General features: G+C 48.3%; 1 protein-coding gene across 1 annotated transcript in view; it reads right to left on the reverse strand.

Annotated features, from left to right (window-relative positions):
• Positions 1 to 291: 291 nt before the first annotated feature.
• The window catches only part of Itfg2 (integrin alpha FG-GAP repeat containing 2), a 14,624-nt gene continuing 3,554 nt past the window's right edge, over positions 292 to 11,361 (reverse strand). The window contains exons 2-12 of the mRNA XM_055609291.1: positions 7,981 to 8,076; positions 6,664 to 6,705; positions 6,354 to 6,522; positions 5,353 to 5,492; positions 4,772 to 4,920; positions 4,283 to 4,380; positions 4,141 to 4,194; positions 3,898 to 3,989; positions 2,808 to 2,925; positions 1,559 to 1,732; positions 292 to 1,483 (exon numbers count right to left, since the gene is read on the reverse strand). Coding sequence (XP_055465266.1) covers positions 1,380 to 1,483; positions 1,559 to 1,732; positions 2,808 to 2,925; positions 3,898 to 3,989; positions 4,141 to 4,194; positions 4,283 to 4,380; positions 4,772 to 4,920; positions 5,353 to 5,492; positions 6,354 to 6,522; positions 6,664 to 6,705; positions 7,981 to 8,076 — 1,236 coding nt within the window. The 3' untranslated portion in view covers positions 292 to 1,379. The remainder of the gene's footprint in view (positions 1,484 to 1,558; positions 1,733 to 2,807; positions 2,926 to 3,897; positions 3,990 to 4,140; positions 4,195 to 4,282; positions 4,381 to 4,771; positions 4,921 to 5,352; positions 5,493 to 6,353; positions 6,523 to 6,663; positions 6,706 to 7,980; positions 8,077 to 11,361) is intronic.

Raw genomic sequence — 11,361 nt, forward strand, 5'->3', positions numbered from 1 at the left:
CTGCCTCCTACTGCTTGTCAAGTGGCAGGCCTGGCCCAGGGCAGGCCCTTAGCCTGCTTCTGCATTTGAATAAACACGGTTTCTCTAAGCGGTGGTCAACTCTGGTCTCTTCCTCCTTATTCCAGGAGCTCACAGTACCTCTGTCCTCAGGTCCATAGGGAAAGTGTGGATGGGGTCCCTCTCCCAAGATGGAACACAGGCCCATGAAGCACATTTGATATTGTGTGTGCTGCACAAATGCACAGGCAGTAGTTAACAAATCAGTATTTACCTCCATTGTGAGCAAGGGACTCTGACATTCTCCGCTTTATTTTACTCCATTTCATTTAGTTCAAAAGACCTGAGGGCTGGGGAGCTGGCTTGGTGGGGAGGAACATTTCCATGCAAGCCTGAAAACCTGTGTCTGAGCACTAGGACCGATGTACAAAAGGGTTCAATCCCCAGCATCCACATGGCAGCTCACACCTGTCTGTAACTCCAGTTCCGGGGCTTCAGATGCCCTCACACGGTCATAAATGCGGGCAAAACACATATACTTGCACACACACACACACACACACACACCCCCCAACAAAAACCAAAACCCCAAACCAAACAGACAAAAAAACACCCCAAAGCAAAACCAGAAGTGGGGTGGAGGGGAGAAGAGAAGAGGGAGAGAAAAGATCATAGCAAAATAGGAAAGCCCTGACGAGCTGGGCATGGTGACACACGCTTATCATCCCAGCACTCAGGGAGGTGAAGGCAGCCAGATCTCTGTGAGTTAGAGGCCAGCCTCCAACAAAGTGAGTCCAGGACAGCCAACGCTACACAGAGAAACCCTGTCTCAAAAAACTAAAAAAAAAAAGAAAGAAAGAAAGCTGTGACCTAGTTGCTTCAGTAAATGGAAGAACACAGGAAGATGAGAAGGAAACTGTCCTGAAAGATGCCCTTAAACAAACACTCAGCCATTCCTGAAATAATTACTGATGTCAGCTGCCTGGAGCTATGCTGTGAAAGTCATCGGCACTCAATGGGAGCAGTGGGGCCATCTCCACTGTCCCCTTAGTCCCTCAGGCCTGAAGCCTGTTTTTTTTTTTTCCAGGTGTTGACACCATGGCAAAGGTTTGCTGCCTTTTCTCACAAGTCTGTTTTCTACAATGAGAGTAGGTAGTACAAGAAGGGGACCACAGGGCAATGAGCGGAGGGGAATCCAATCTTTTCATTCATCAAGTCTCTCAGGGGTGCCACCATCCTTTGATGGCCAAGACTTAAGTCCTGTTCCTCCATGATATATATATATATCTATATATATACCCATTCTGCTAAGCTCACAGATCACTGTGGGTTAGGGCGGGGGCTCAGAAGGATCCTTCACCAGCTAAGTGGCCACGCCCAGCTTAGGTGGGGTCCTGGAAGCTTGAGGCAGTACACTCTAGAGGCTGGTCCGGGTGGTAGAGAGTCTGGTGAAGCAGGGTACGGACTGCAGGGAGATCGTCAGGATCTGAAGGCCAAGGAGAGACTGGTAAGAGGCTATGGGGCCTCTGGGTGCAGGCCCACCGGCTTTGTGGCCACTCACCCACACCCAGCTCCTGCAGTAGGCTGCGGTACTCCGGCTCAGCCTCCAGCAGCTTCAGAAGGTTAGTGGACTCCATTCGCTCCAGCTGCACCTCCCAGTACACGTAGATCTTCTGATTGAAAGTGACATACACCAAGCAGGGGCTGTTGCGGCCCTCTTTGCAGGCGTACTGGCCTGGGAGGTGGAGGCAAGAAGACAAAGGTGAAGGCTTGGTCCTGGTGGCCAGAGGAGGGCGAGAACAAGACATCAGAGTCAGCAGTACTGGCCCTCCCACAGCGATCCATCAACAAAGGTCCTTTTCTTATGTTTTCTGTTCAGAATTCAGTGAAATATGCAAGATGGTAAAATACATGGCCCATTCTAGCGGTGGGGAAGACAGTCAGCACCCCAAAACATGGATTTGTAGGTCTTTTCATCTTAGTGATGTTCTGGAGTAAAGAGAGCACGAGCTCTGCGGATGCAAGGGGCAGGTTAGCAAAATAATCAGAAAGAAAAGTTTTCCTTGGCCTGTCCCTTCCTTCCAAGGCACACACCAAGCTTTCAGGTAACTGTGGTGTCTTCCAGTTCCTTCCATTTATTTTGGGGTTCTGGAGACTGAGCCCACAGCTTTGTACATGCCAGCTAAGGCTCTATCGCTAAGCTATACCCTCAGCCCATTGTCGTTTTAGGAGCTAGATACTTCCATCACCCAAATAGCTACTGCTGCTTCCCAAAGTCCCCAGTGCAGGACTGCAGAGAATACTCTGGAAGCATTTCCTTCAGCCTGGCATGCTGGGATGGAACCATCCGTCTTCCCGGTCACCCCATATCTATTGATGGAGCCCTCGCTGTGCTGTACTTCTGAGCTCAAACTGCCACAATGAGGCTGGAGAGATGGCTCAGGGCACTGGCTCCTCTTTCAGGAGGTAGGGGTTCAATTCCTAACAGCCACATGGTAACAAGTGCCTGTGACTCCAGTCCTGGGGATATGATGCCCTCTTCTGGCCTCTGTGGGCATTGCACAGATATGGTGCATAGACACTTCAGGCAAACAGACATAAAAGGAAATAAAACTTTCCTCTCAAATTAAAAAGTAAACTGTCAGGATGGCAATGGCAGTGTAGTACCCACCCGCCATCCACTAATGAAAGCTAAGGAACCCATGTGCGTATAAAGATGTCTCGCAGGGGCTACACTGAATGGGGGCGAGTCAATCTCTCCAGCACATTTCCTCATCTTGAGCAGCTGAGCTGAGAGGCCACTGTCCCACCTGCGCAGAAGGCACGGATGTTTTCATCCACTTGGAAGCGAACAACAGTGCGGTTGTGATCGATGATGTATGTCTGTCCATCCCAGGCACAGGCTACTACCTCCTCAAGCCCGTCGCCCTGAGGAAGGTCAAAGGCAGGATGCACTTGAGAAAGAGACCTAGTCAGACGTGGCGGCATGCACCTGAAATCTCAGTGCTGCAGAGGCAGACACCAGCTCTGGCGACACAGCACACAGCAAGCTCCCGTGTCAGAAGAGAAGATCTGATGACAGGGTAGGGGCAGTGAGACATAAAGGACCGCGAGCTTGACTCTGGGAGGCAAACTATCACCTGGACTATTGCTTCCAACAGGGCAGTCAGTGATCTGCTTCACCTGATGTTCCAAGCAACACTACAGTGTAGACACTGTTCTCAGGTTTACACTGGGAAGTTTCTAAGAGGGATAAAGTCACTTGCCCAAGGTTACAGGTAAGGGAGCAGAGGCAAGATGCAAGCAAAGGTCTGTTCTGCTGATCAAAGGCATCCAGCTCGCACCACGGTGGTGTAACCAATGTAGGCCCATCTTCAATTGAGGGTTTGCAGTAATATCAACAGACTCATGAGTGAGGAAAAAAAAATCCCACAAGACACACAGCTCTGTTGATGACTAATAACCCACTTCTAGACCTCTAGCCGGCTTTCTTTGGGGCCATTATTTTGGCTGAAAGGCATGGAAATGATTTTCTAGCAATCTCATGGAGAAGTATTAAATTCTGTGCTATAAGGGCACACTTGGGTGTGATAGAGGGACACAATCACTTCAGGTCTAAGAGAGAGGCTCAGTGCTGACTGGGATGTGAGAACAGCTACATTGGAATGTCTACTCACGGGGCTGGAGTGGTGGCTCGGCCATTAAGAATGCTGGCTTTTCTTGCAGAGCACCTGATTCCCAACTGAGTGGCAACAACCGCTCAGTTCTAGGGAGTGATGCTCTCCTGGCCTCCATGGGTACCAGGCACACACGGGGCACAGACATATATGCAGGCAAAACATCCATACACTTGAACGTAAATAAGTAAATGAATCTCAGATGAGGAAAAAGTCGACTCACTGTGACATCCAGCTTCTCCAGGGCAAAAAGCTGGTGATCCACCTGCACAGACCATAGCAGCTTATCTGCTTCCTGCATCAGCTTCAGCGTCCCTGGAGGGACAGAGGTGGTAGTGGGGTTGTTGTGCGGTTATGTGAGAGTGTGTGTGTGGGCAAGCATGAGAGTGAGTGAGTGTGTGTGTGTTGAGCCTTTGAGCAGACCCCTCAGGCAGATACCCACCTCACCCAGCCCAGGACTACTCACCATCTAGGGTGCACAGGGCAAAGAGGCCCGAGTTACCAGTTTCAGGGGTATGACCTGTGAGGGGAATGGAGGCAGGAGTGAGAGCCCTGGCTCTCTGCTCTCCCAGAGCTGCCTGGTTCCTCTGGCTCCTTCCTTCCCTCACCTTGCTTGATGCTGCCGATTAGGTGAGTGGACACATTCTTGTTGTGGATGCGGCCGGACGTCTGGTGCAGCACCACATCCCGGGCAGCCGGGGTTTCCCTGTGGTTAAGGAGACCGGGCCAGTGGGCAGGAGGCCAGCGGAGCCGAGCTCTGTAGGCCCTTTAGATCCACATCCCTGCAGGGGCTTCTGAAGCGGAGCAAGCGGAAACTCACCCTGACCGTTTCTGACCTATGTAGCAAATGGAAGGGGAGTGATGGGGCCGCCAGGCAAAGGCTCTGAGGCCTGAATCTGAACGGTGGACTGTTTGGAAAGACTGGTTCAAGGTGCTCGGAGGCTCTAACGTTAAAAGCCCAGGACTCCTGGGTCCCTAGCTGGTCTTCTCCAAGGGCAAAGTGAAATGAATCTCTTAGATGACGGAGCCCTGGCAGACCTGTCGCACCATCATGTCCTCCTGTCCTTACTCTGGTGCACTGCCACTGATGCCCTTACCTACTGTCTCCTGTGGCCTCCTCAGAGGCAGGAGGGGAGCCAGTATCCTTGTTCCAGGTGCAGAGTAGAACTGCATAAGCACACCCCGGCTGCGACACAACCAGCTCAGGCACACCCAGAGGTCCTGGGGTCACAGAGAGACTGTCTACCTGCACGAGGGAACAGTCAGTGGGGGACGGAACACAAAGAAAAGGGAGACTCTGCCACCGGGAACTGGGAAGATACAGGCAGGGCGTCTGAGAGTTTCCCTCGGGCTTTGATGGGGACAGGAGGATTTCCAAGGTTCATGAATGCTTTTCTGACAACATCCCCTCCACAGACACTCTGCTTTCTGCTGTGTGCTCACTGGCTCCAGGCCTGGTTCACACCACACACCTTTGCACACCAAATTCTTAGTCCACCATTCCTTGCACTCGGTACCTGATACAAGAAATCCACAGGGAGCTTGTCTAAAAATGGCCTGGATCTCTCTCAGCAATGACACCCTCTTTTCTTCCCAGATGGGCCCCGTTTTCCATCAGCCTCCTCTGAGGAGGCCTTTTCTGCTCATTGGGCTCTTAGATCCCCAAACTGCTTCTCACCTGACCCTCCAGCATCCACTTCTTGAGGGACACCAGGTGCCCTGCCAGGTACTCAGGCCCCTCAGCCAGCTCTTCCCAGCGGAAGGCCCCCACCACACGGTCTGTGTATCCCACCACCAGCTCGCAGCAGCCATCTCCATCTGCAGGCACAGAAACATGGACTTGGAGCCAAACCTGAACTGGTCAGCTTGGGCCTGTGGCTACCCTTCCACAGCTGACCCTCCTGGAACTTTTGGTTGAATGCAGCTTCATGTCCAGGCTCCTGAGCCATTTACCACACCCTGTGGTTGCTGCTCACCCCTACCTGGCCCCATGCTCATGCAGTTTCTCATTCAAATGCTATGCAGGACCCAGTACCTTTACTTTCTGCTTCCTGTATCCAGGGCATAGCACCTTGACTCAGCCCACACATTTCCTACCTAGATGGCTTCTGACCAATCGCTTCTGACCTTCACCCATGTGTACATACTTCACACACACACACACACACATACACACACATACACACACCCCTACACATAATTAACTACAAATAAACCTTTAGAATTGCTGTCTCTACCTGGATACCTTCAGCCCTGTGATTTACTACATTCTAATACAGCACTGATTTTTGGCAGTGCTGGGATTGAACTCAGACCTGATACTTGCTGGTTCTATTCCTGAACCAAATTCCCAGTCTCGTTACTTACTTTTCTTATAAAGTATGTTCTGTCTCTTCCTAGTAAGATCTAAGATGGTGTGCTTTTTTTTTGTTTGTTTGTTTAATTCATTTTTGTAATTCTAGAACCTAGAATATTTTGGTGTGCTTTTTTGTTTGTTTAATTCATTTTTGTAATTCTAGAACCTAGAATATTTCCTAGCTCAGTAACTATGCATCAAATATACAAGTGAAAGTAAAGTAAAACAAAATAAAAAGAGAAAAACTAAACACACAACAAATGTACAAGACAGACACAACCCTACCCCCACCCCGGCCCAGTTCCTTGGCTGCTCATGCCCACCGATGTCGCTGATCAGCATGACCTTCGTGTTGGCCGGGATGTGCTGCTTGAAGACAGGTCGCTGCTCCTCTCCAAGTGTCTCATGGTGCCCAGAAGCGTCCAGAGCCTTGGTGGATGTCAGGTCAAATAAGTGCAGCCAGCCCTCTGCACTGACTGCTACCACCAGGTTCTGGGAGAGACAGGGTACAGGAGAGATGCCCGAGAGGGAGGCTGATTGGATTTCAAGGGCCAGGGCTGACTTTCCCTGGGAGTCACAACGGAGGCAAGGCCTTGGAGCTCTACCCTAGCCAGAGATGCCCTGAGTCCTTACCTTCCCTTTATTACATACATCTCCGACCCCAACACAAGTCAACTGCAAGAGAGAAAGGGAGAGCCTGATGGAGGCACCGGGAGAGACTGTTCCTCCCTAAACATCCAAAGCACTCATGAAAGCTTATGTCACAGGATCTACATGAATAGTCTTTATTAACAGACACATTGAGTTATATAGTTTGGTTTATCCATATAGCAATATGAAGACCCAAAGAGGTAAAAACTCAGACTTATGCAAAATAAAAACAAAGCAAAACAAAAACAAAACCCATCTAGGCTGAGGCAGAAGAACTGCTATGAATTCCAGGCCAGCCAGGGTTACATAGCAAGACCGTGGCTTATAAGCCCTCCTCGCCCACAAAAAACCCCACCAAACAGGAAGAGAGCCTGATTACCACACTTCTAGATTATTCCAATTATTCCCATTTTAAATTATACAGTCGTGTACTGTATGAGGACATTTTAGTCAACAGCAGATCACATATATTATTGTCAGCCTGTAAGAGACTATCACATAGCTGGTGTCAGGTAAGACTTTGAGGCAGGAGGACGGAGAGTCTGAAGTCAGCCTGAGGTACAAGGCAAAACCTTGCCTAGCGTAACATAGCAGCTGTCTTGGTTTATACAAATACTGTCACTTCCTAGTGAAAGAGACTAACAGTGCATTTCTCAGAACATGCACTCGCCGCTAGCCAATGCACGACTACTTCACTGCGTACTATCAGACAACTTGGGCAGCCTCGATAAAGTAGCAAGCTCACTCCAGCATCAGGACAATATGGTTGCCTTTTTTCCCCCCTTGTCAAACTGACACCAGCTAGAGTTATATGGGAAGAAACCTCAATGGAGAACATGCCTCCAACAGATTGCTTGTAGGCAATTTCTTGATTAACGAATGATGTGGGAGGGCACAGCCCTGGGTGGGTGATTCTGGGTTGTATGAGAAAGCAGGCCAGTAAGCAGATGTTCTCAGCTTGAGTTCGGGCTTCCAGATTCCTGCCTTGAGACCCTGCCCTGACTTCAGACTTCACAATAGACTATAAACTATGAGCTGAAAGAATCCCCTATCTCCCTGAGGGTTTTTTTTTTTTGTCATGGCCTTTACCACAGTAACAGAAAGCAAACTAAAACTGTCTTGTGGGGGAGCTGAAAGTGGAATGGATGAGAGCAATTCCTGGGGTTACCCTCTGTGAGTGAAACAAACTCTGAAGCACTGATTGGCTGAGTTGCCAGAGAATTCATTGCGGGACTCCTTGGCAGTACAACACAAAGGCATCCTATCCCTCCCCAAGACCTGCAGAGGTTGAATACTGACCATTCCCTGGCAGGCACACGTAAGCCATGGCCGGCTGTCATCATTCTTATACACAGACAGTTTTCCGCTGGTGTCTCCCACTACCAGTTCATTTAACTGCAAATGAAGAGAGGGCAATGTCAGAGAGGGGTCCTATTGAACCCCAGTAACCCCTTCTCAGCTTAGCTCTTCTCTGGAAAAACTGTAACATTTAAATTTCTATCTGAGTAACTTCACTAAAAAGCCTTTGATGGGCTGCACGTGTAGCTCAGTCGATAATGTGCTTTTGCCAAACATGCATGAGGCCCTGAGCTCTCTCTCTCCAGCCCCACATGAGCTGGATGTGGTTGCTGGGTTCTGTGGTGTACCCTTTAATTCCTGCACTCCAGAGCCAGAGGCAGGAGGATTGCTATGAGTTCAAGGCCAGTCTGGTCTACAGACTGTTTCAGGACAGTCAGAGCCACCTAGTATCTCAAAAATCAACAAAACAAAACAACAAAACCTCCCAACAACAAAAAACAACAAGAAGGCTGTAGAGTTGGCTCAGTGGTTAAGAGCACTGGCTGCTCTTCCAAAGGACCTGGGTTCAATTCCCAGCATCTGCAAGGCACCATAAGGCAGCTCACAATGATTTATAACTCCAGTTCCAGGGGATCTGATACCCTCATATATACATACAAGCAGGCAGAACATCAATGTACATAAAATAAAAACAAATCATTAAAAACAAAAACAAGGAAAAATCAGGCATAGTGGCACATACCAGTTATAAGCAAGGTATCAGAAGTTAGAGGTTGTTCTCAAGTTACCTAGCAAATTTAAGCCAGCCTGGAATACTACCTTTAAATCAAGGCTTTGAGAGGGTATGGCTTGCGATCCTAGCACTAGGGAGATGAACACCAGAGAATAGCAAGTTCGAGACTAGCCTGGCTTACAAAGCAAGACCATGTCCCGGGGGAGCAGGGTGTGTGTGTGTGTGTGTGTGTGTGTGTGTGTGTGTGTGTGTATGTGTGTGTGTCTTTCTAGACTGGTTGCCTGTGGGGTGGGCGTGGCTCAGTAGCAGAGTACTTACCTGGCACAGGTAAAGCAAAGGGAACCAACACAGCCATAGTTTCCCAGAATGTATGGGTGTGCGTGCATGGGTGTGTGAGTGGGTGTGTTTATGTATAAATGTGTGTGTGCTGCACAAAATTTAGCTAAGTTAACTCTCTGCACAGCTCTCTGCCCAAATGCCTGGCCTTGGCTATTCTCACTTGCCCATTACAAATGGGGTATGTTTTGAAGACAGTCCAAATAGTGAACTTTTGAAGAATGTCATATTTTGTCAAAGGTGAAAAATTGAAAGCCAGTTTCCAGGGTACCATCTTTTCTCACGTGTATGCAAACACAAAGGAATGGCTCTACCTGAGGGACAGGGCCTGAAGGTGTGGTCGGTGTCAGCCTCCTGGCTCTGGGGGAGGGAGGGTCCCTTCATGGAACCTCTCTCCCAACACTGCTAATCCAGGCAGCTCCCTGCGGGGAGCTCTCATGATAACCAGGTGGCTCCAAACCGTGTTTCTACAGTCTCCTGCTCTTCTCTTAGAAAGAAGACAATGTCTCCCCCCAAAGAGAGGAAATTAAGAGACTTAAGAGATCAACAACGGTAAGGAGTCTGATATGGTGACATGGACCTGTTAGGCCCAGCTATTTGGGCCTACCCCAAAACAGAAGAAATTCAAGAGAAATTGGGATTGATACATCGATGTGATCTTTAAAGATTTTTTTTATTTATTTAAAATTTTATTTATTACATGTACAGTGTTCTGCCTGCATGCCAGCAAAGGGCATGAGATCCCACTACAGATGATTATGAGCCACCATGTGGTTGCTGGAAGCGCAGCCAGTGCTCTTAACCTCTGAGCCATTTCTCTGGCCCAAGATTTATTTTTTTAATAGAGGTTTAATGGGAGTTTTGTGAAAGACTATTAGATTATAAAAACCAAACAAACAAGGCAGTATCAGGGCACAGAAGCACAGAGCATGCTTAGTTCAGCCCCTTCTCTCCACACACAGCTGAGGTCTCAGTTACAACCGCCTGAGAGGACCTTTGCACACACCGCGGACAGAGGCCACACTGTGTAAGGTTCAGAGTACAACTACTGAATTTTAACTGGCTTTTTCTGATCCCATTTTCCCCATTCCCTTCTCCCCTCTGGTGTTTTGAGACAGGGTTTTTCTGTGTGTCCCTCGCTTTTTTGGAACTCAGAATCGGCTGTCTCTACTTTCTGAGTGCTGGGATTAAAGACATGTACTACGCCAAAATTGTTACTTTTACTTATGTATGTACATGGCTGTTTTACCCACATGTATGTGCATGCCTGGTGTCCTCAGAGGTCAGAAGAGGGTGTCAGAGCCCCTGGGACTGGAGTTAGAGACAGTTGGGAGGCCCTGGGTGCTGGAAGAGCAGCTAAGTACCCTTAAGCACCAAACCATTTCTCCAAACTTGATCACACTTTTCTTTAAAATTTGAGGGCAGAAATGTGTGTGCCATATCCATGCAGGGTTGTCAATATGCCTGCTTTCTGAATTATTCAGAAAAGGGCAACTTCTCCTTCCTTTTCTGTCTTCTCTAAGCATGCTTTCCTCAACATTTTGGGCTTTTAGAAGGCATTTCAGGATTTCTTACTTTTTCTCTAAGGCCTCCCTCCCTACCACAGAGTTGCTTGTGGGTCACGTGTCTGACCCTGTTCTGAAAAAAAAATGACATGATAAAAAAAATATCATTTTCATGATAAAAATGGCCTTTTCCTTCTCTCTTCCATTCTCCACCTCGGATAGCTGCTGAGGTTTGACAGCTTGCCTGACATGAAGTTTTTTTTTTTTTTTTTAAATTTTATTTAAGTTCTAATAAAGTTGTCCTTGTGCTTCCAAAACAAATTTTTAATTAATTTATTTTTATTTAATGTACATTGGTGTTTTGCCTGCACGTGTGAGGGGGTCAGATCCCCTGGAACAGGCGTTACAGATAGGTGTGAGTTGCCATGTGGGTGCTAAGAATTGAACCTGGGGCCTCTGGGAAAGCAGCCAGTGCCTGTTAACCACTGAGCCATTACTACAGCCCCCAAAACAAATAAGTGATTTATTTATTTTATGTGCATCAGTGTGAAGGTGCCAGATCCCTTGGAAATGGAGACAGTTGTGAGCCGCCATGTGGGTGCTGGGAATTAAACCCGGGTCCTTCGAAGAGTTGACAGTGCTCTTAACCACTGAGCCATCTCTCCAGCCCCCAAGACAAATATTTTTAAAATTACAGATATTTATTCACTTATTTTATGTGTGTGTATGGCACACACACACACACACACACACACACGCGCACACACACACACACACACACACACACACACACACACACACACACAC

This window comes from Psammomys obesus, unplaced genomic scaffold (assembly GCF_907164565.1).
Source record: "Psammomys obesus unplaced genomic scaffold, mPsaObe1.curated_primary_1811, whole genome shotgun sequence".
NCBI lineage: Eukaryota > Metazoa > Chordata > Mammalia > Rodentia > Muridae > Psammomys > Psammomys obesus.